At 54.9% G+C, this 23956-nt stretch overlaps 1 protein-coding gene across 1 annotated transcript in view; it reads right to left on the bottom strand.

The window, feature by feature from the left end:
• Nucleotides 1-20438, bottom strand: part of GLP1R (glucagon like peptide 1 receptor) — a 33312-nt gene extending 12874 nt beyond the window's left edge. The window contains exons 1-7 of the mRNA XM_053914366.2: nt 20295-20438; nt 12892-12988; nt 12030-12137; nt 4898-5016; nt 4438-4544; nt 934-1087; nt 265-424 (exon numbers count right to left, since the gene is read on the bottom strand). Of these exons, the coding sequence (XP_053770341.1) occupies nt 265-424; nt 934-1087; nt 4438-4544; nt 4898-5016; nt 12030-12137; nt 12892-12988; nt 20295-20372 (823 nt within the window). The 5' untranslated portion in view covers nt 20373-20438. The remainder of the gene's footprint in view (nt 1-264; nt 425-933; nt 1088-4437; nt 4545-4897; nt 5017-12029; nt 12138-12891; nt 12989-20294) is intronic.
• Nucleotides 20439-23956: the final 3518 nt, after the last annotated feature.

Here is a 23956-nt window from a genome sequence, read left to right as displayed (position 1 = left end):
TGCTTCCATAAGGGGGGAGGGTTATGAAAATAAGGGAGGGTAACCATAACCCCTGCAGTGTCTGGACAGCCCCATGGCCAGTAAGCCCTGTGCCCAGGACACAGCTGTCCGGTGGGCCCTGTGCCTTGGCCCAGCAGTGTGTTCCGAGTACCAAGTTGGCGCTGTGGAGGTAGCCTGAAGGCAGCAGTTCAAACAGGGGTCAGCGTCTCCCACCCCCCATGGCACAGTCGGGCTGGGGGGTGTGATGAATGGCTGTGGCCTTACCCCAGCCTATGCTCAGGTAGAGCCTGAAGATGCGCTGCTCCGAGAAGACTGAGAGGGCCAGCAGTGTGTACAGGTACACACCCTCCACCAGGAGCCAGTAGTAATTGGCCGCCACGCAGTACTGCATGAGCAGGAACACCAGGCGGCAGCCCAGAGAGTCCTGGGGGCAGAGGAAGGGTCTCCAGGGGGCAACAGCTCTGCCCCCTGCCTATCTTGACCACCCTCCCCCTCCTGCCCCAGCTACTTGCCTGCCAGGGTGAAAGTAGGGTAAGAGAGCTAATACCTGGCCAGGGCTAGTGCTAAGAACTTGACCTCCTGACCTGCTTCCGCTCACTGAATCCTCACTGTCCTGGGTGGAAGAAACTAGTATCATCTCCAATCAGGTAATAAAACTGAGGCTCAGCGAAGTTAAATGACTTGCCTAAAACTATACAGCTAGTGAGCGGCAGAGCTCCCGTGTCAGACTGAGAACTCCCTAAGGACAGGGGCCGTGCCTCCCTCCTGGGACTCCCAAGGGTGGACTGCCTCTCCCATCAGACTGGGGGCTTCCTGAGGACCAGGCCTGGGCAGCTCTTGCCTTTTTTTGTGCCAGGCCTGGCTGGGGTGGGGGACAATAGCCTTCACCAACCGCCCATCCCTCCCCGGGTCCTTCCTGGACACACCACACACCTGGTAGGAGAGGAGCCCGTCCCACTGGTGCTGCTGGGCAGCCGTGCTGTACATCCACTTGAGGGCCGCGTCCTTCACGAAGACGGACAGTGCTCGGAGGATGAAGGATGCAAACAGGTTCAGGTGGATGTAGTTCCGGGTGCAGTGCAGGTGTCTGGGAGAGAAAGCAGGGCCCTTCCCTGGCAAGATGGCCCACAATGCTGCTCCACAGCCTCCGGTTCTCAGGCTAACACACATCTCAGGCACGTTTCTGGCTCTGGGACAGTGCTTCTGTCTCCCTTCCTCTGACTATGCCCTTCTTCCCCATAGCCTTGAAGATCCTCTTGTTTAATTCAAGTTCTGCCTCTCCACGAAGCCTTCAGCTGTGTGGTCACTGCCACCCCCACTCCCACCCCCCATCCATATTCTATCCTCTGTCTGTGGCACCTTCTTTTCTATAAAGTCATGTGTGACTCAAGTGATGAGGACCACTTTTCCCAATGGGGACTTTGTTTTGCTTCTTGATGACAGGGCCCACTTCTTAGATGCCTTCAGGCTGCCATACAGAGCACATACATGGTAAGAATTCAAAAATATCATTTCAACCGGCCATGTAAAAACCCATAGCAAACTGGAAATATAAGGGCATTTCTAAACGGCTGAGAGCTATCTACCCGAGCTGGGAGCAAACATCATTCTTAACTGAGAAATTTTAGAAGCATTCCCTTTAAAATCAGAGAAAATTAAGGACCATCTAGCCTTAAGAAGCTATCAACACGTTAACTGAACACTGCAGTACAGACCCTAGCCGCTCCAGTAAGGCGAGGGAACAGTGCCTAGGACCTAGGAGTAGAGAAACAAAGCTGATATTACTTGTAGATGATGGATTATCTTCAGAGAAAATAAGACACTCGACACACAAATTACTAGAACCAATAAGAGAGTTTAGCAACCGACAAAAATTAAGTTTTAAGAATTCACTTATGATATTTTTAATTGGCTACCTAGAAATAAGTCTAACATAAGATAGGCAAGATCTCTATGGAGAATACAATAAAATTTGCTTCAAATCACTGAAGAAGATTTAATTAATGAAAGATATATCACATTCATAGCTAGGACGACTCACGCTCTTGAAGGTGTAAATTCTTCCCACATTAATTTATAAATTCAAAACAGCTATAACAAAAATTCCAAGAGTGTTGGGTTTTTTCTTAAATGAAGTTTAAATACTTATAAAGAAGAGCCGAGGGCCCAGATTAGTGCAGACACTCCTAAAGAACCACAAAGTAGGGACCCTTGCCGTAAGACAAATAGACCAATGAACAAGAATACAGATGACAGGAACAGACCCAGCCAGAGACGGCCCTTGCTGCCTGGCAGAGTAGGCATTGCAAACCAAGGGGAAAGGAGGACTAGAAGGAAATGGTCCTGAGACAATTAGCTATATGTATACATGGGAAAAGAAAATCAAATCTTTATTTTCATCATAGACAAAAATGAATTCCAGATGCATCAAAGAACCACAAGGGATGGTAAAACTTATGGCCCCAGGATAAGGAAAGATTCTCATACAAGACCATAACAAAATTTGGTCTTTGGAAAATGTGATAATTTTTTTAATCCTCACCCAAAGATATGTTTATGGATCTGAGAGAGAGAGAGAAGCACAGATGTGAGAGAGAAAAAACATGCATCAGTTGCCTCTTTTATGTACCCTGACCGGGGACCGAACCTGAAAGCTAGGTATGTGTCCTCACCGGGAATTGAACCCAAAACCTTTTGGTGTACGGGACAGCACTCCAATCAACTGAGTCAATTGGCCAGGGCAAAAAATGGTAATTTTTCAATCAACTGATGAAATTATTTTTATCCATTGATAACATTCATTGATAAATTTTGTTTATTGATAAAAACAGATAAAATTGACATATTTCATTTCAATAAAATTAAGGTCTTCTGGGCATAAAAGCCACCATAATAAGTAAAAAGAAACAAACCACAGACTAAGAGCAGACATTTCCTGGTTTGGTATCCAGACTATAAAATGAACACCTAAGATAAAAATGAAAAAACCATGTAAGCCAATAAAAATAAATTCCAGATGCAGCAATTCTACGAGCAAGCAATTCACAGAGTAAAACATTTAAAAAATATGTTGCTCTCTCTAGGAACCAGAGATATGCAAATTAAAATCATAATGAGGTATTTCACACACTTTAGATTAGCAACCATTAGGTCTGAAAATACTAAATAGCGGTGAGGATATTAAGGGAAGGAAACTCTCATTTATTACTGGTGAGAGGGTAAACTGGTGTGATCACTTCGGAGAGCAACTGAGCAACACCTAATAGATTTGCAAAGGCACGCAGTATTCAGATTAGGCGAGTCTACTCGGAGGTATGTGCCCCTGGAGAAATGCACAAGGGGTCAGAGGTAAGAGTGTTCATTGTAGCAAAGTTTATCATTCAGAAGAGAAAAACGTCAAATGTCCACTAAAAGAGTAAGAGAGAAATACACTGTGCGATATCGTACAATGGAGTGCAGAGTGACAGTTAAAATGAATGAAGCAGAACTACCTCTTTCAACGTGAATGAATCTCACAAAAACATTGTCGGGACAAAAATAACATTGCAGATTATATGCCCCACATGCCATGAAAAGTAAGCAAAACTCGGGCTATGTAGTTTTACAGATACTTACAAATGCGGTAAAAGCATAGAGAGATGCGTGGTAAGCAGCCCCAGTAGGGATTCTCTCCGGGGATGGGGCAGGGAGGAGCAGTACCCTGGGAAGCATAACTGTGTGGTTCTTAGGCTGGATGGTATGAACATGGGATCACAGTATCAGCCACTGTGTTTTCGAATTACTGAACTGCTTCATAATAAAATGCAGTCCTTGAGTGAATGCACTGAGTACTGACTGTGTGCCCAGCACTGACTGTGCCAGGTACCATGGGGAGGCAGGAAGGGTACCACCTCTCACATTCCTGCTGATGGGCATCCTGCGCTCCCTGCCCTCAGAATCCCTCCTGCCCTTGAAGCCAGCCCCCTGGCCACCCCTACCAAGTGCAGGGGGAGTGGGAAGAACCTGGTACTCTGGAGGAGGCTCATCTAGGGAGACCTTTCTATGGGGGCCTGACGAGCTCCAAAGAGAGCAGAGTCTCTAAACCCCTGAGGTTTTATCTAAAACTGAATTTCTGATTATTTGAGTTATACATGCTTCCTGGACAGGACTTCCCCTAATTCTGCCATCCACTGTTAAGGTTTGGGGAGGGGGCTTTGTGTGTACATGTGGTGTCTGCTTTTCCTTTTTTGCAGTATCACTAAATGCACACATTCAATAGTAGCGATTAGACCGAGCACGTCGTATTGGATCCCATGTTTTCAGCCTCATATGCTATGGTGTGAGCTCTCCAGAGACCTCTTAAGACAAGAACCTGCTGCATTGTTCCTTTGGTTTGGTGCCTGCTCCTGTATTGGGGGACAGAGCGGGGAGCTGAGATGAGGCTCTGGGCCCCCTTACCTGAAGCCAAGGAGGATGGCGGAGGCGATGACAAGAGCAGAGAAGGAGAGTGCGTAGCCCACTGTGTAGATGATGTAAAGGGACAGCAGCTGGTCCTCCGGGGAGCTCTGTGCGCACACAGGGACACAGTGTACATGGGGCACCTCACATCCCCTCCCACATCGTCTCCCACATCCTTCTTCCCCATGAAACGGGGTAGAAGTGGGGCCCCAAGTCCGGCCCCACCAGGGACCTGAGAACTAGGAAGAAGAATAACCTATGGACATGTCTCAGGATTTCTAGGACCATGTTCCAAGGTCAGAGGCAAACACACGCCACCTCTGTCCAGAAAGCATGGTGTCCAAAGTCCCCACAGGCAGTGGGATGGACGATGACCATACCCAGTGGCCAGGGCCCCTGCTCCAATGCAGTTGGGACCCTGACACCCCTCGGGGGCTCAGAGCCCCCACGTTCAACTCACTCTCTCCCCACGCTTGGACTCCTCACACTCTGACAGGTCCCTCCAGGGCAGGCTGGAGTTGTCCTTGTGTAGCCACAGGCCATCAGCTGTACAGAACCGGTACACGTGACCCTGCAGCACTGGGGTGGAGACACGTGTGAGCTGGGCCTTGGCCCAGTGCCACATGCCTCTTAATGCACTCCACCCTGGGGGTCACGCTGCTCCCCCAGGACTGACCTCTTGGAGTTAGTAACACCTCTTACACAACCCTCCCCCCCCCCACACACACGGGCCTTCCTGGCCTGCCATATGCCCATCTGGCCCAGAGACAGGAAAGGCAGTCCCCAAGGCGTGGGCCACCTACCCCGCCCTCAACCTTTCCTCATGGCTACACTGCAACCATCTGATGAAGCCCTCTCTTTGAGAGGACACGACTCTACCCTACTTCTACGTCCTTGTCTCCAGCCTCAAATCGCACTACTGATAAGGTCTGCTGTGGACCACACGTGGCCCTAACAGCACGAGAGCCACGTGCTGTGAGTTAAGTCTCAGGACTCAGTGCCCATCTGCACCCAACACTCCTCGCACAGAGCACATCCTAGGAAGAGTGGGCAGGAGCTCCTAAGAAGGAGAAAGACACGGGGCCCTGCAGTCAGGGAGCCCCAGCCTGAGGGAGACACGCCTCATCCTCAGGGAGCCCCAGTGTGAGGGGAGACATGGCTCTGTTGTCAAGAAACCATCTTCTGAAGGGGGAAAGAAGCACATTTCCTGGCTTTAGGGAATTAAGACTCTCACAGAATAAGAACTAAAAAGAGCTCAGAAAGGAAGAGCACAAATGCAAACCAAGAGAGATCAAACACAGGCCTTCTGAGCTGTGCCCATTCATCCACATCCTGGCTGTGCACCTGATACTCAGGCAGTCCCCCCCACAGCCCCCCGCCATGCCCCACTGTCCGCCTCCCCAGGGAGATGGTGGTGTGGCCCAGGTCTGCTGTGAGGTTGCAAGAGGGGATAAAGGGTTGCTATCTCCCTGCATGAGAATGAGTGTGACCCCAGGGCCAGGAAACTGGGGACAAAATGGGGCAGGGGGGGCAGTTGGTAGCATAGGGAGATCAAGGAGGGAAGCTGGAGCCAGGACAAATTTTAGGAGATTTAAAAATTCTAAAGGACTAAAAGGTTTAAAGACTAGCCTCTCCAGCCGTGGGAGGAAGGAGCAGAATGAAGGAGAGAGAACAGACACGCCACCGAGGCCCTGGGTGGCAGTGGCTGGGCAGGTTTGCAGGTGGAGAGGTGGCCAGGAGAGTCCTGTCTGTGGGAGCGTTGCGGCCCCAGAGGCTACCTACCTCACTGGGGCCCAGGAGGGATGCGGTCATTAGCGATGCGGTCAGGGGCACTATTTCACAGTTCACAAGCCCTCCACCCCACCCCCGGCCACTGTAATTTGCAGGAGACCTTCACTGCAGGGTCTGGTGACAGCTGTCCACCCACCCTGTCAGGCACCTGCAGGGCCTGTCAGTGAGACCCTTGTCCTCCCTAACATTGACCCCCAGTCCTTCAGGGCAGCCTCCCTGCTTGCTCTTCTTGTTTCTCCTGCTCCCTGTCATAAGCAAACCCTGAACCAGGTCCCCTCCCAGGAGACAGGAGTATCTAGTAATACAGCGAGGGAAGCCAGCTTGCAGCATCGCTCCTAGACAGCCCTGCATTTGAAAGCGACTTCACCTGGAAGAAAAACAAAACCCTGAAAGTCTAATGGCAGGACTGTCAGCAGCGAGAAGAGCTGTGTCCCAGCACCCCCTAATGCACTTACGAGCAAAATCAGGCAAAGCCAAAGGCACAGAAAGGGTGATATTCGGCCTGATTTTAGTGACTGAAGGGTTCATCTCAAGCCCTGAATGCCCCCCGGCTGATGCATCTCTTATCTGCTTGGGTGGATGCCTGGAATTTTTCACCAGAGGTCAAGTCTTTTTCTGGACAAGCCAGTGGTCGATAACCCCAGAGCAGTGACCCACAGAGAGTGAGACTGATGTCAGAGCGTCTCTGGCAGCCCATTTGGGGTGAGAAAAGAGGGAGGCAGAGGGGCAGGGGAGGGAGAGGACACAGCCACAGGGCACAAACCACCCCACAGCTCACTTACCCAGGACTCAGCCTGTAGCAGTGTGACCCCGATACCACCTACTTGCCACAGCTGGCTCAGAGCCTGGCACTCCACAACTGCTGGTGCCCACCCATTTTCACGCCCCTTTACACACCCTATCTGCAGGCTGTGCGCTCACAGAATCTGTTTTGAACGCCTGCTGTATGCCTGACACCTTTGAGCACCACAAGCCCCTGACGAGGTAGGCACAGTTAATCCCATCTTACGGGTGGAGAAATGGAGCCTCTAAGAAGCCAAGTGACCTGCCCCAAATCAGCCAGCCAGGATGCAGCAGAGTCAGGATTTAGACCCCCAGATCTCCGCCTCCAAAAGCCACAAGTTAGCAGCCCTGCTCACTGCTAACACTCAAGGATGGCCTGGTGCCATCTCTCCCCTGCCCTTCCTGAGGCTTGCACTGGCCACCATTCCCAGCAGGTCCTCTTGCCAGTGCAGGCCCCCGGCAGGCAGCACCATTCCCAGGCTCTCCGTTCAGGGCCGTCTGGGCGGACGGGAAGGTGGTAAGGGCACAGACAGATGTGAGTGTTACTGGCGGAGCGTCAGGGATCACCTCGTCCCTGAGAGTCTATACGAGGGTGGCTGTCAATTATCCTTCAGCAGTAGCAAATATTAAAAGCCAGGGCTGGTTCCTGGCCGGGCTGTGGTCCCCAGACGCCCATCACGGCTGGGGGTGGAGTGGGTCCAGGCACAGCCCTGCTTATCGGCTCAGCTTTATCTGGCCCAGGAGCTGCTGGTAAATCAGCCAGGGGCTTGGCTCCGGTCTTGTCAACACCAGGAGGCAGCCGGCCGCATGCCAGGAGGCCCAGGGATATTTCATTAAGTCAGACCCTGGTGTTGGAAATAAAATCCCCAATTAAACACTTCCCCTCCCGGAAACTACAGCGGTGTCTGTAATCAAGCTAACAGCCGCCCTTCCACGTGGATGCAGGGCTGCAGAGAGCTGCTCACGAATCCATTAACTCCCACACCCTGGCAACTACAGTAGCCGCAAGGACCATGGGACCCCTATCTTACGGACCAGGAAGCTGTGGTCCGGACGGACGGTAGTCACAGGCCCTCCCCAACGTGGTGGAATGCAGGCAAAGAAAGGCAGGGCTCGAACTGAAGGCATCAGCTTGGGGTGCTGGTGGGGGTGAGGAGTGGTACATCCCATTATAGCCCAGGAGGAGAAGCTCAGGTTCTGAACTACACAGACTCAAGTTCAAATCCCGATTCTGCCTTCAGCCAGCGATGGGGCCTTGAGCAGACTCCCCAGGTCTCAGTTTCCTCCTGGGTAAACAGGAACTGTAATGACTTCCCAGGTCTGGGGTGTGAGGATTAGGAGACAAAGCGTGTGAAGTGCCTGGTGCACAGGAGGCCTTCAAATCGTGGTCACAGTGGTCGCCCTGCTGCAGCCCCCACCACAGTTTCTCCAAAGGGCACCCCCTCAGTGAGGCTGGGGCCGGGGTTCAGGACACCTCCTCAGACAGAACTCTAAAACCAAGCTCAGGCCTCTGTCTCCCTTTGGCCACCCCTGCCTGCCGTGAAAGCTCCCATCTCAACATGACTCAGGGAGGCACCTGTCAGTTTCTGAGAACCGAGAGTGATAAACTATTTTAAAAGCATTTCGTGACTCTCATATAGTTAGAACTAAGATAACAAGCAGGTAGAGATCGGGAGGGAGCAGAGCTAATGAGACCAGAGTGATTTGTAACAAGCAGATCAGTTGTTTGTGGGTAAACGGGGGCTGTTGGAGAGCCCTCGGGCCTCAAGAGGCTCTCTGAAGCCACTCTGGCCTCCTGGTTTACAGGGAAAATCTTGTTGACACCAAGCACCTCCTTTGAATACCTTCCTTCCACGACTTACCTGCCCCTGCCCTCTCCGTGAGATCCAGAGCCTCAAATTCTGAATCAGTGGGGTCAGAACTCCAGAGCTGCCTTCCCTGGGACACAGTGCAGCCCTCAGGCCTGGCCCCATCTCCAAGGGGGTGCCTGGATGTCCTCCCTCCCTGGAGGGCCCTCCTTCCCCCTTCTCTACCTGCCTGTTCTTTCAGGGCTGGCCCCGTGTCACCTCTCTCTGGAAGCCTTCCTGACACACCCCGGGCAAAAGAGGTGGCTCTGGCCTCCCTCACTGCACTTCTGGGCTGCTGAGCTGACTTCTTCAGCCCCATGGTGAGGGGTCACCCCTTCTCCCCAACACACTAACTCACACATCCCTAAGTTCTCACTGGCATTCCTAGCTCCTCACAGACACAACCCAGGTGTCCGGGAATGGCTTTGAATTTAGTTCTTTCTCTAGTCACTCGCTCCTCTGCCCTGCTCTACACCCCAGAAGGCCGACCCCTGTGGACAGCATCACTTTGGCTCTCTGACCTCTTCTGGATTCGACCCATGGGAGGCACCAGCAGAAGGTAGGTGGGCAGAAGGAGAGAGGCAGGGGTATTTCTCCCTTGCTCCCTTCTTGCCTCAATTCTGAGGTTTTGGCAGTGGCTTCAGCCCTGCTGGGTGGCCTCTCTGTCACTATGACCTCCAGCTCGCACGGGAGTCTCATTGCCATTCCCGCCCCACTCGGGTGTGGGGACGCTAGGCTCCCCACAGATGTAGTCTTTGGTGCTTTATGTACTACTTTATGTATTGGCCCCTTAGCCCTGCCCAGCCTCTGTAAGTGGCCCTGCCACTAAACTCTCTTCAAATTCCCAGCTGAGGGTGTTTTCTGGCAGGACCCCGCCTGAGACACCCCCTTCCTTCTGCCCACCTCTTAACCCATACTCACAGGATACTCCGTGATCAGCCCAAGAAAGCTCTAGAATGGCCCCCTTCCTGCTCCCACCTGCCCTGCATGGGAGTAAGGGAAGCCCCCAGTGCCTGCCAGCCCCTGCCCAGGGCACGACCAGGACAGGCCAGAGACAGCGACTACACTGTGGGAGTCCGGAGGATGTCTCTGCAGACCCCTAACTTGGGGACAGGACAGGGGAGGGGCGGCAGAGTCGGTGGTTCCGTGTGTCAGAAAAGGGCATGAATTAGCTCGGTGAGTCAGGGAAGGGCGGAGGCTGGCAGGGGGCCTGTGCAGTGGCCGTTATCTTCATGTAGAAAGCAATAAAACTGTGCTCGCTCATAAACGGGCACTGCCAGGACCTATTTCCTGCTCAAATAAAATTAAAGGTGATGGATGGAGCCAAGAGCAGCAGGCAGAGCTGGGGGCAGCTTAGTGCTGAGCGATGGGCCCTGTCCTGAGTCTGGCTCCGGGGGGTCTAGAGGCACAGCCCAGGCTGGCCGGGCAGCCATCCCAAACCTTTGGGAGGCAGGGAAAGTGTAAGTATTTCGGGAGGTGGGCGAGGTAAGTAGGGTGGGTGAGGAAAACTAAGTTTTACCCAGGGGAGCCAGCTGAGGCACGGAGAGGTCTGAGAATTCGCTCAGGCTCCCACAGCCACACAGAACATCGGCGAGCAGAACCATGAGATTGTCAGATTCAACTTTTCCATCTCTAGAAAGAGGGCAAGTAGCTCACTGCCTCCCTCCAGCTTCCCTCAAGCTGTGCCCAGCCAGCAGAGGCCCAGGAACACTCACATGTGTGCATACACACTCAAGGAAGCCGGGTGTGGCAATTACACACTGATTCTAAACCAGACTCCTGCCTGAGTCCTGGGTCTGCTATTTACAAACTGCGTGAGCTTGGAAAAGTCAGCTGGCATCTCTGCGCCTCAGCTTCTGCCTCTGTAAAATGGGAAGATAATCAGAGCACTGGCCTCAGAGGGTAGTTGTGAATATTTAATGAGCACAGGTCCTCAAGTGAGTGTGAAGGGCCACTGTGTGTGCATCAGCCAGGTGCCTGCCTATTTCCTGGTCCAGCCTCCCCCCTCGCACCTCAGGGTGAGGTGGGTGTCCTGGGAGGGAGCCGAAGGAGAGAGCCTCTATTTAGGACTCCTGCCGGGGCTTCCTGTGACCTCAGCCCCCCGTCTGCAGTAAAGCTCATGCCAGGCCCTGCCAGGCGCCCTGATGCTCCACTAAGAGGCTGCCTCCTCCAGGAAGACCGCTGCTGGCTTCCCATAGCTCGGCCTCGTTCTCACTCTTGCTTCTGGGCTGGTTTCCGCTTGGCCTCAGGTCCCTTCAAGGCACTGTGGTTAAGATCACGAGCTGGGTTCAAATCCTGGCTCTGCCATTTACACCCTTTGGAGCAAGTGGCCTAAACTCTCTGAGGCCTTAGCTTCCCCATCTTTACAAGAGGCATAACCATGGGGTAGTTGTAAAGATTAAATGAACACCATGCTTTTCGGCAATACTTGGCACATCATAGGTACTCAGTAAATGTCAGCTATTACTATAGTCACTGTTATAAGACAGTGTCTTTTCTCCCCTTATCGAGATGAGCTCCTTGGGGCAGGGTGCTTGTCTCCTGTTAGCCTCCCTGATACCAGTGATAGATGGGGCATGGGTGGGGGCTACCCCTCCAGTCAGAGCTCCCCCTGCAGCCTATGTAGGTCTCTGTACTCCAGTGACCTTCTCACTTACCTTTCCCAGGGCAGGTGTCCCCTGCAGGCAGGAGCGAGCTGGGAGGGCCTGAGGGACAGCCCCACTAATGCCCTGCTCACTATTCCCGTTGGGTTCATCTGACTATTGAGGCCCTGAAGAGTCAGGAGGTGGGCGGATACAAACACCCATCACACACACACACACACCCACCAGCGCAATGACACCTCCAGGTGATGCCCCTCCCTGAAACCCCAGGATCTGTTCCTTTCCTGACTCCTGGATGAGGGGCTCACATTTCTCCCTTAAGTCAGACCCCACACTTCTCCCACCACCCACCTGCCAGCACAGGCCTCAGGCCCACATTACAGCAGACGCCCCCCCCACTGCCCCTTCCCCCCACAGACACCCATAAGGAGGCCCAAAGGCCCTCTGGGGTGGGGAAGGCTGTGTCCCAGTGGAAAGGAAACAGTGTGCACTCCACTCCAACTCCACCCCTGACCTCCAGCCTCCTGGACACGGGAAGGGTGGTCCATGTGTGGGGGAGGGGACTCACCGCTGTTGGCCCAGGGCAGGTACCAAGGGCAGCTGACATTCACAAAGGAGCCAGGTGGCCCGTCTGGCCAGCAGGCATAGTCATCGAAGGTCCGGTTGCAGAACAGGCCTGGGTGCAAGGGGAACGGTCCTGAGTTCTGGCCTGGCTGAGGCACTTCCCCACCCCGGGGGCTGGCAGCTGGTGGGGCAGGAACCTCTGCTCTGCTAACCTCTGCTGAGCAATTTCTGTAGGCCAAGCACTCTCCCCACCCAGCAGGTGCCATGCAAGCAGACTTGGCCACTTACCAGCAGTGGGACTTAATGTCTCTCTGTTCCCTCATCTGTAAAATGGGGGCAATCCAGGTTCCACAGGACTTTGTGGGGACAAATGACGTATGTTACATAGGTAACCTGAGCGTAGTAAGTGCTCAATAAGCAATCCCCACAGGACTGTTCTTAAATTATACATCGCAGATGAGGGGGCAACGGCAGCTCGCGTGGCTGCTGTAACCTTCTAAGGTCACTGTGTGATGATTGCAGGGTCAGGATTTGAACTCAGGCTTGTCAGTCTCCTCCCCTGTGCTCTTTAAAAACCACCCCCAATCCTCCAGCCCCTGCAAACATTTATTCCTACAAAGAGGTTGGTTGGGCCTCCAGCCCCTGTGCAGGCTGGGAAGTGCTGAGGAGGACAAAGAATGGACAGGCTAGGTCTTGCTCCTGAGGGGCCCAAGCCGGGGACGTGGGCGAATACACAGCAACAAGGTAACATCCCGAAGCGCAGGGCAGATGTGGCCTCCTGGAGAGGCATATGATGCCCAACCAAGGCTTGGGGGCCTTCACAGCCTCCTTGCAGTTAGTTGGGTGAGGGCCCCACCTGGACTAACCTGTGGCTGGGGGTGGAGCCTCAACCAGGAAGCGCTGGCACTGGCGTCGATATTCTCGCCATTTCTGCACTGTCTCGGAGAGGGACACGGTGGCACCCTGGGGAGAAGACAGAAATGGGGTTTCTGGTTGCCTTTGGTTCCAGGCAACCTCTTTTCTAGCCCCAACCCCCAACACGCTTGGTGTCTGGATGTCCAGAAGACCTTAGGGCCCCACACTCCACTAGGCGGAGGGATTGAGTTGCATTTCAGAGGATGTTTTTACATCTTTATCCTTCCCAGGGGACTGGTGCACAGTTCCATGTGTAGCAGAGCCCAGCGAACGTCTACTAACTTGACGTCGCTGGGGGATGAGTCCTGGGGAGGGAGGGAGAGTGTGTGTCACCCTCATCTCACCTCACCTAGGAGACAGCTCCTGAGAACCCCAGCCTTCGTGATTGCCAGGGGCTCCTCCCCAGGGCCCAGTCAGCCTGCCCACAAAATCCTCCCACTTCCAACCATTCTAGGAGGGGAAGTGTAGGCCCAGTGTGGGAGAGGGACTCAGTCAAGGCCACACAGTGCCCCAGGGAGCAGAGCGAAGGCTAGACCCTGAAGTCCCCCAGAACTGTGACTGTGCTGGAGTACCTGCGGTGGGTGGGGGGGTGGCGAGGAGGGGATTCAATGCCACAAAGCCTGGTGATTCGACTCCGCCCCCACAAAGCAATCAAGTAGGGGGCAACATGACCCCCCAGGGTCCCCTTTTAACATCACAACACAAATCAAATATTCAGCTCGGCTTCTATCAGCTAGAGAGGGAGGAGACCGGAGGACAAGTGGTGAAGGGGTCAGAAACGTTCCAGAACTCGGAGATCAGGCCTGTAATAGGAAGGGTCCCCCGTGAGTGAATAGAGGAACACAAACCTCAATTTTCAGATGAGGTAACAGAACTGGCTTTTTAGCACAGAGACCCAAATGGACCCACCAAAGCGAGAATGGTCCCTTCTGAACATTTTCGTGTGCTTCCTTCAGAGATGTCTTGGGACTGTTTCTTTATTTTGTTATTTTATTTTATTTTATATTTTATTTTCTGAACACTGTTAAGATGATAAGTGTTCCTCCTGTAGAGGCTGCAGATGCTGAGATGACCAGGGAGACCCCTGCGTACAATTTAGAACCAATACGTAACTGAAGACGAAACGTCACTTTGTGAAATCAAAATATGCACGTGCGCTGAAATGAAAACAGCTTGTTTTTGGAAGCCTGCGCCCCTCACTGGCGGTGCCCTAAGCAGGGACCGGACCTGGTTTCTGAGTGATCCTGCCCACGTTTAAGCCGAGTCCATACAAGACACGGGTTGTCATGTGCTGGTCCCTGACCCACAGGAGTCCCCAGGGAGGGGACCAAGCTTGCTTGAGCCCCAGCTACTTTCCTGAAGTACGTGTGCTGAGGCCACATGGGCTACCTGCAGGATGGAGCTATTCTCAGGGCAAAGTTCAAGTGTATTTGTTAAATAAATAAATAAAATGAACAAAGAATCAAACTCAACAACAGCAAAGGCAGTGGCATGACTTCAGCTACAACTGAGGGGTCAGTGCAGTCTCCCCTGGCGGTAGGTGTGGTAGCTCTACCCCCAAATCCCTTTTCCTTCTTCTCCCAGCCCCTGAGTGCAGCAGCTGCTGGTGTGGGAGGGTGGAGAGGCTGGGGAGATTTCCCCTGATAGCCCTTTCTAGGACGAAAACAGGCAGGAAGCAAGGTCATCCATTGCTGGGAACTGGGGCAGAAGGTACATCGGGGACCAGTGAATGGGGACAAGGAAGCCCACGGAAACCAGAAGTCTCAGGATGGGGGTGGGGTGTGGGGTTAAAGGCTAAGGTCAGCACCTTGAAGGCCAGCCTGGCCACCAGCACCCCGGGGAGCTTTGACACACAGGCAGCCCGGCACCTGCTCTGTCTTCAGACTGGGGCTTCAGTTACAAGATGAAGAAATCATGGGGATGTAACTTACAGCACAGGGACTAGAATCAATGAGATCGTCACAACCACGTATATTGACAGATGGCCACTAGACTACTGTGATCGTGTCATAAGTTATATAAGTGTTAAATCACTATGTTGTACTCCTGAAACCAATATAATATCATATGTCAATTATAACTAAAAATAAATTTAAAAAGTGAAGTGCGGTGAGAACACACACACAGACGAGTAAGAACAGTCAGTGGGGGTCCCGTCATCTTCCTGCACCAGCGAGGGGTCTCCTAGTACCGCTCCTCACCGCCCCCCTCCCCAGGCCCCCCGCACGAGTCTCCTGGGCCGAAGGCCTCTCCCCGACCTGGTGTTCAGGGAAGCCAAAACGTGTCAAATGCCGGGTGGTGGTGTTGGGAGCAAGCGGGAAGGATGGGCAGACATAGGAACACAGAGATGTGGGACACAGCTCGGGTCTGAGAGAATCCCCAGGCCAGGGAGGTGTCCTTCACTTGTGGGTGGGGTGGGGTTTGCGGGACGTAACGGAGAAGGCAGTGCGTGGAAGTGCTCAGGGAGTGGCTGGGGCCAGGCTCAGTGTAGACTGGAGATCCCTAGGGGACTGGGAACTGGGGGTGAACTGAGGGTGGGTGGGGGAGAGACTGGGCTGGCAAGGGGTTCAGCAGAAGAACCCAGCAGGGACAAAGGTACAGAAGTAGGGACGCTGATGCTCCAGCGAGCGGGGGAAAGCCTTGGAATGATGTTGAGGAGGACTTGCTGGGGCAGAAGGAGAGCAGTGGGAAGAGCCTGGGACAGAGGCGAGGATCTGGTCTGGGACAGGGCTGGTGACCACCCAGCACGGCTGGGCCCAGGTGCTCAGGTGAGCTCAGTTAACACAGTGCAGGGGGAACAGCCCTGGCTTTGGGTCCAGACCTGGGCCTGACACTGAATAAATTAATCCTCAATAAATTAAGTCTGTACCTGTGCAAGAGTTTTAACTTCTAGCCTCAGTTTACACATGTGCAAAGTGGAAATAAGAGTCCCTACCCACCCAGGCTTGTTGCAAGGATTAGGTGAGTCAATGCTCATAGTGGCCCCTGGCCCAGGGAACATGTGCGGTCAGTGGCAGCCGTTCTCACTGTTTCTGCTGTTTATGGGGGAGGAAAGAGAGGAACAAGCAGCCTGGCTTCCTGGGGAGTCTGCACCCCCCCCATCACTTTTAGGATCAACAAACTCTTTTCACACCAAGCATTAATCATCTGCTTGATCTGTGGCATCTTCCAGCAGCCACCATAGCTGGTGGCAAAGCCAAGTGGGGACACTGGGGACTCCATGCCCAAGGGCAGGAAACAGTGAGGAGGGACAAGGCCCTGACCACCAGCACTGGCCCCATTTCATCTGCCTGTGCTATGAGGCCCAGCCCCAAGCCCGGTGAAGTGGGGCTGGGGCAGCTGGGTGGCGGGGAGGACACAGTGGTCGGTGCCCCTGCCCCTCACAGGGCAGCAGAGCTGGCCCAGCACACAGGGCAGCAGTGAGGGGGCCTGTGGGCCTGGGTGAGGGCCGGCTGGCAGTTTTAAAAATTGGGACTTGCCAGGCTTCATGGGATCTCTCTGAGAGGGGTGAAGGCAAATGGTGTGAGGAGTTTCGGGAGGAAGCAGGGGGTGACAAAGGACGCCAGGAGGGAGTGGTGTGCAAGCACTGAGCAGGGTGACTCCCAGGACCTCTGGCCTCCCCGCCCCTCGCCTTAAATCTCAGCTGGGGTTGAAGGGACACATTTCATCTTTTGGGGCCTGAGTCCTCTCGCCTGTAAAATGGGGGTATCACTGCTCTCAAAGAGCAGCTGCACAGGTCCAGCCAGTCGGTGAAGGTCCTTATGAGCTGACACGCCTCGCAGCAGCGGGCCGTGTGAGGAGCGGAGAAGAAGGATGCAGGAGGAGTAGGTGTTCTTGAGGTGCTGGGTGTCCCCACCCACACCCCGGAAAGGCACCCTCTCCCAAGACTGGCTGCTAACCGGAAAAATTCCTCCTGCGGTTTCTTCCGATTCTTTCCTTTTCTAGGAACCGTTTGATTGAAGGGAAGGAGGAAAGAGACCTTGCCTCTCTGGGCCACGGAGATGGGAAAAATGGGGGAGGGCCTCCCGAAAGAAGAAAGAAGCAGCACTCCTTCCAGGACCCCACGGCTCCTTCCTCTCTGGCCGCTTCCCAGAGCCCAAACTACTGGCCTTTGTGCCCTGGAGGGGTGGGGTCTCTGACCCCTGGCTCTTGGACAGCCCCCACCCTCCCTTTTCTTGTCTTAAGGGTTCCAGATACGAGAGCTGAACGACAGGGAAAGGAAAACAGCACGCACATCCTCACATGCACAACAGCCCTCACACGGACACACGGACACACGGACAGGCTTACTTACTGAGACATGACCCAGAGTCTCTCTGGCACACAAACGCACACGGTCAGATACACACTCCCACGCTGAGACACTGTCCCCAAGACACACACACACACCCCCCTTGATTGACATATTCTCAACTCAGGCTGTCACATACATACATACGTACATACAGAGAAACAGCCACACATTCTGTGACAAGCACTCTGTCTCTCACCCACACGGGCTCATGCTGGCAGACACCCAGTCACACACAAAGATGTCACATACACACACACCTTCCCATAGACACAGTATCACACATGAAGTCACAAGGACATACACACCGTCGGACACAATCATATGCTGAGATGTTTCTCACGCAAGCAAACTGTCATACAGGGTCATGTGCAAAGACACAGAGAGACAGGCCCACACAGCCCTCACCCCCTGGTCTGTCTCCTTCTGTTTCTCCCTCCCTGCTTCTATCTCTGTATCTCGGTATCTCTCTAACACACACACACACACAGGAATCGGCATAGAGGCAGGTGGCATCAGAGGGCAGGATGTGATCTCCTGGTTGCTCCTGGCCCAGGGCCACCCCCCCCGCCCCGGGCCCTTGTGCAGGAGTGACCCCTGCTCAGAACAATGTCCATGCTGCGTGCTGTGCGCCCTGGACTCCCTTCGCCCCTCACGGGAGTGCGAGCCTGGGGACTCCCAGAGCCCCTGTCCTGCTGCCCTGGAGGCGGCTTCCAGGTTCCTGAGCACGAATGGCAGGGTCAGTGCTGCCGAGTGACGGAAGCTGTGGCCTCAGATGCCAGTGTCCCAGTCCTCTCCATAACCCTGTGTGGGAGAGCTTGTAGTCCCTATTTACAGAGGAGAAACTGAGATTCCAGGCGGTCAGCTGTCCTCCGCAAGATCAATATGTGAACCCAGGTTTGTCTGGTAATTTGGGGTGTCAAAGGCCTGCCTGTCCCCCTGCAGAGCAGCTCCCTCACAGGGCTCTTGGGAAAGTAAGGAATAGGGGCAGGGGTGGTCCTTCCCAGCAGCAATAGCATGCCCAGGGTTCCCTTCTTCGGAGCTCAGTTCAGCCATAGCCTGCCTGCAGGGAAGCTGCTTCCGGCCTGGCCAGACGTGACAGCGGAGCTCTCAGTCCCACCTGGGTAGGCAGGTACTGGGCAGAAGCCCAGCCCCAGACCCCTTGTTCCTCTCTGTTCCTGAACAGCTGGGTCACCTTACACAGGGAACACTTCCTTCTTTTCTGAGCATTTGTCCCCTCATCGGTGGCATGGAGGGAGTAACTCAAGCCTTGCCAACCTCATGAGTGCAAAATTTACCACTTTTTAGAATATTACATGCGGGCACGAGGTTGTGTCACAATTATTACGGTCTAATATCAAAGTCCCCATCCCTCAGATCTCTATGGCAGCCAGAGATGCTCAGGTCCCCCTACAAGAGCTCCACCCTCTCTGCTCAGAGCCTGGCTCATCCTACCCTCTCGCCCCTTAGCCTTGTTATGGTGCCAAGACATTTGGCTTTTGCCCTTGGTCCAGGGTTGAGGAATGAGGGGATTAGAAGAAAGGGCAGGTTCAAGGCGCCCCTTTCCTCTGGATAAAGGAAGGAACTTTGGGGAAAGAGAGGCAGCCCCCAGAAGCTCTCCTCTTCCCTTAATCCAAACCAGTCTGCAGATTTGGTCTGGAGCAGGATGCGAAACCCCATCCCATCCCAGCCCAGCCAGGGGAGGAGGCAAAGGTGAGAGAGAAGCATGTAACTGGTCTGTAGTCCTGGCTCCAGAAAGATCTCAAGTGCACCAGGGAAGCCAAGGCCTGTCTGAGGGGCTGGGGGGAAGATGCTGGGGAAGGGAAAGGTATCTCTTGCACTGGCGGTAGCTGGCTGGGGGGCAGGGAGAGGGAGGGAATCTGGAAGGAAATTTGAGGACTGAAAATGTGCTGGAACCTTAGCCGAGAGGCACAACTGTCCACACCTGGATTATCAGGGGGTAGAGTAGCCCCCCACCCCAGGGCAATGGCTGCAGGGACACATTTCAAGGCCCGTGTGGGCCCACTCCCCGAAGCTCTGGGTTCTTTAGGTCTGTGGGTAGGAACGCCAGAGGACGGGAAGAGGCAGTTCCCGACACAGGGCAGGCAACCCAAGCCTGTGCCTCCTCTCTGCTCAAGCATCTCACAGCATCTTTGGACAACTCCCCGCCCCAAAAGCAGGCTGACCACAGCCCCCAGAGCCAGAGCCTGGAGACGGGAAAGACAGGTTAGACAGCGAAGGCCAAGAAGAGCGGCTTCAGAGGTCCTGGCTGCGGCCTGCTCTCCAGTGGCATGCAGGAGGCCAAGGTATCTGTGTCTCAGCTTGTGCGCTGGTGTGTGATGTCAACCAGGGGGTCGGATGGGGGCTTAGGCTAGAGTGTGGGGAGGCTGGCTGCAGAAGCAGAAGCCTCCTGCCCTTTTGCGGCAGGGGCTGGCGGCGGGGGGGGGGGGGGGGGGGGGCGGGTGGTGTGCGACAAGTTCCATCTGGGAGGTCACCAGGAAGGACAACAAGCTGCGTCCCTGGGGCTATGAGTCAAAGCCTGTGCTGGGGGGCTGGTGAGGGGGAATGGGGCTGGGTGTCCACACCCTGGCCCTTTCGCGCTCCCAGAGTCTTGCTGGGGTCTCTGACCAGCGAGCGGGCAGGTTGGGGGTAGGCACTGCGGGGCAGGGGTCGCGCGCAGTGGGAGGGAGAGAGCTGGGGCAGGGGCAGGGGCAGGGGCCGGGCAGGGGCAGGGCGGCTGGCCCCGATTTCCGAGGAGGAGTTGGGAAAGTGTCTGGGGAGACGCGGCGCAGAAGTCGGCAGCGCACGGCGGCCGCGGGGCAGCCGGCGCCCAGGCAGAGGGGCCGGGCGGCCAGGAAGCGGGCGCCGCGCCTGGGATGGGGGCTGTGGCCCGCCGGCCAAGCCACCCCGGCCGCCCAGCCCAGGGTGCCGGGTCTGCAGTCCCTACGCCCCAGAAGGTCTCGGTGCCCTCCGCCTGCGGTCGCGGAGTTTCTCTCAAGTCCCACCGCCTTCGCCAGGACCCCGCGGCGCCCCCGCCCCCCTCCCCCGGGCCCGCGGCCTCACCTGGGGGCGGGGGCCGGCCCGGCCCACCGTCCCGAGCAGCAGCAGCGCCAGGCGGAGCGGCCCGGGGGCGCGGGCCATGGCGGGGCGCTCAGCACCGGGCCATCGCTGCCACCTGCGGAACCGCGCGCTGCGACTAATCCCTGGCGGGCGCCGGGCGCGGGGGAGGAGCCGGCGCGGGGCGCCCCGCCCGCGGGAGGGGCCAGGCAGAGTCCCCAGCAGTGCGCCCGGGCCACCGACACCCCGCAGCCCCGCCGCGCCGCTCAGCCCGTCCCGGGCCGAGCGGGGCTGGGTCCTGCGCCCCCATTCCCACCCACGCACCCCGACCTCCTCCCAGGTGCCCCTGGTTAAGGAGAGCTAAACCACCGCCGCCCATTCGAGGCACCCCAAAGGAAACTGAGGCCGGAGGAGCGCCTGGGTCTCGTCCTAGGTGACATGACCCTCAGACCCCTCCCGGAAAATGTAAGCCCGAGAGCTGAGAGTGAATGGAAAGACGGATCCGCTCAGGGGGGGCTGCCTCCTTCCCGGGACCTCTCCTTATTCCCGAGCTCCGTCCCGAGGGCAGCCCTGGGACAGCCAAGGTTGGGGGAGGAGAGGGGAGACGACGAAGGGATGGATGTTGGAGCCCTGCTGTTGGGGAGAGTGGGTTTCCCCGACTCTTGCAGCCCCCAGGGCCCCTGCTCTGAACCACTGGGCCCTGAGAACCTCTGTGTCCGCTTGATAACGAGTGCCCACGGCTGTTCCCTGTGACTCCTGCGTCTTTGTCTCCCCGTATTTTACCGGCCTTTGTGCCCACTCCCAAACACAGTGCGGGCTGGCCAGTGGGGTCGGGTGGTGCACCGTTCGCCCGCAGCCTGTGGGAGGGAGCGCTAAGAAGGCACTGACTTTGTGTTCCCCAATGCCTACGAAGAGTTGGGTGGGAAAGGAGTTTACCCTCCCCCTTCCCCCAAAGAACTTTGCTGTCGCTGTTGGAAAGGCGATGGCAGAGCACCAGCCCACCCCCTGCCCTGGGACCTGCCCTGGGACCTGCCCTGGGGCAGGTCTGGATCATTCCAAAGGGAAAGAGGGTCTGTTGGAGTAGCTGTTCCTCAGGGAGAGAACAGCACTTTTTAAAGCCCAGAAGGAGGGTGGATCTGTCTGGGAGTCATTTATCCCCTCCTCTTCCCAGAAGTCAATCTGACCGTCGTCACGTTCTGCGTGTCACTTAGGATTAGTTTGTTCAGCTGAGCATGACAGAAAACCCCAAACAAACAACAATGGCAGAGTCCAGGGCTCTGTCCTGTAGCAAGGTTGGAGTTTCAGCCCAGGGCTGGCATGGCTGTCTGATCATCAGGGGCTGGGGCTCTTCTAGCCTACGCATTCTCATGGGCCAAGCCTTCCACCTAATGACCCAAGGTGGCTGCTTCAGCTCCAGCCCCAGCCATGACTGCCACATCCCAGCCAGCAAGGAGGAAAGGGAAGACGATGGAGGCACCTCTTCCCGGAAGGACACACTCCCAGACACAGTTGTCAGTCCCACCGGTGGTCAGAATTCAGACACAGGGGCAGTCTTGGCTTTGAAGGAGTCTGGGAAAAGTGCCTTTTACTCCAAGCAGACACTGGCAAGATTAAATACCAGGGCATTTATTAATCTAGAAGAAAGGGAAATACAGTTAGTTGATCCTTGAATAACACCAGGGTTTGGGATGCTGATGCCCTCACCATTGAAAATCCACCTATAAATAACTTTCGACTCCCCCAAACTACAGTCTCCCCTAGGATCTGCGTCCCTTGAATTAGCTCCGGGATCCTCACAGATGCCCAAATCCCTGGGCGTTGAAGTCTCATATATAAAATGGGGTAGAACAATGCATACAGCCAGCCCTCCCTATCTGTGATTCCCAACCACAAATGGGAAATGTTGGTTGAATCCGAAAATGGGGAACTCTCAGGGATCCGTAGGGCCAACCGTATATTTATGGGGGGAAACCCATGTGTGAATGGACCTGCGCAGTTCAAATCTGTGTTGCTCAAGGGTCAAGTGTATATATATCTGGATGGATGGATGGATGGATGGACGGATAGCTAGCTAGCTAACTGTTGAGAAACAACTTGCAGGCTCTGCCATACCAGCGTGGCGGTTGGGGAGAGGACGAGAAGACAGAGGAAGATAAGGGCAAGAGAAAGAATTCAGATAGAATTGGGCCTTTGCTATGAACTTATCAACCTCTAAACGACATTTATTCAGTAACTACCTGTTGAGCACCTGCCTTGTGCCAGGCACTGAACTAGCTCCTCCCACCCCCACTGGTGGTAAAGTGGTGACTAGTCCACCCTCAGGGAAATTCTGTCTTAATGCAGGAGGGAGACATCAAAGAAGTGCTTCCCGGCACCACGTGGGTTACAGTTACAACCACGATCAGCAGGTATTTAGAAGTTCTGTCCTCAGCAATTAAAAGAGCACTTCCTCTCTGCCTGGGTCTTTCTCTGACTGGGAGGGGAGATTTGGGTTCAGCCAGGGCAGGGCAGGCACCCCTAGGAGTTGCTATCGGCGTGAACAAACAGGAGCGGATGAATAAATACCCAGTTCTTCACCCCTTGGTCAGGCAACTCAGACGAAGCCCTAGCCTCTGGTGGTGGTAACCTGCTCAGTAACACACCCATGCTGGCTTCCTTCCCTGGCCTGTCTCACTTCCCAAAAGTAGGGGACTAGTGCTTCCTGGGGACCCCTCCCAACCACAGATAAACTACTCATTCTAAGTCCTCTCCGCAGGGCTTGTTTCTGGGCCAGCCCAGCTGAAGACAGCGAGCATAGGAGATTATCCAGGGATGGGGGCTGGTCCTCTGAGCCCAGAGACACTTGGGTGGCTGATTACCCAACCTCTCCTTTGAACCCTTGGGGGCCCAAAGGCTCTGAGTTTGCTCTAATGCTGCCTCTCATCTCAGCGCGTACCCCTCTGGACTATAACTGTCTCTTCACGACACAGGCTCTGAACGAGGCAGCCCTCCATGTTGCAGTACTGGCACAGGTCTGTACCTCGTAATAAGTGCATAGTGTTCGCAGACCCTTCCTGATTCTGTCTCGGGTGTGATGGATGATACCAGGTGCCATGTCCTGGTGCCTCCGTGTGTGTGTCCCATAGCTGCTGGAGGTTGGGTATTGTCTCCCAAATTGTAAGTAAGCTTCAGAGTAGGTCCAAGGTCTGATTCTTTCCTTCAACAACTTAACTGCTCTCCCTCCCTCCTTATCTGGTTTCCTAGAGGACTTTCTTTCTAAAACTCTCACCTTACCTCATCCCTGAGCCTGTCCACTGGTTCCCTACCACCCAGCACCAAGTCCTCCAAACTCATCAGCATCTAAGGAGTCAGCTTGGATCTGCTCCCAGCTTACATTCCAACTGGACCTCTCTCAAGTACTTCTTCCCACCTTTTTGCAACATGGTCCCTTCTGTTTGCAGTGTCCTCGACCACCCTGCCTGCCTGAGCTCTGACTCATACTCCAGGACCCAGCTGAAACAGCCCTCTCTCTGAGAAACCTTAGGGGATAGCATAGGGGCTTTTGTCCGCTGCAAGAACCTAGAAGGCTTTCCTAATACGGTTCTCAGGGTTCCCCAACTCCTTCCCACTCTCAGAGCCTCAGGGAAGAAGTCACCCCTACCTGGAAGGTTTCCATGATTCCTCCCCCT

This window comes from Desmodus rotundus, chromosome 11, assembly GCF_022682495.2.
Source record: "Desmodus rotundus isolate HL8 chromosome 11, HLdesRot8A.1, whole genome shotgun sequence".
NCBI lineage: Eukaryota > Metazoa > Chordata > Mammalia > Chiroptera > Phyllostomidae > Desmodus > Desmodus rotundus.
Note: the sequence above shows the minus strand (reverse complement) of the source record. Positions and strands in the feature narration are given on the sequence as shown.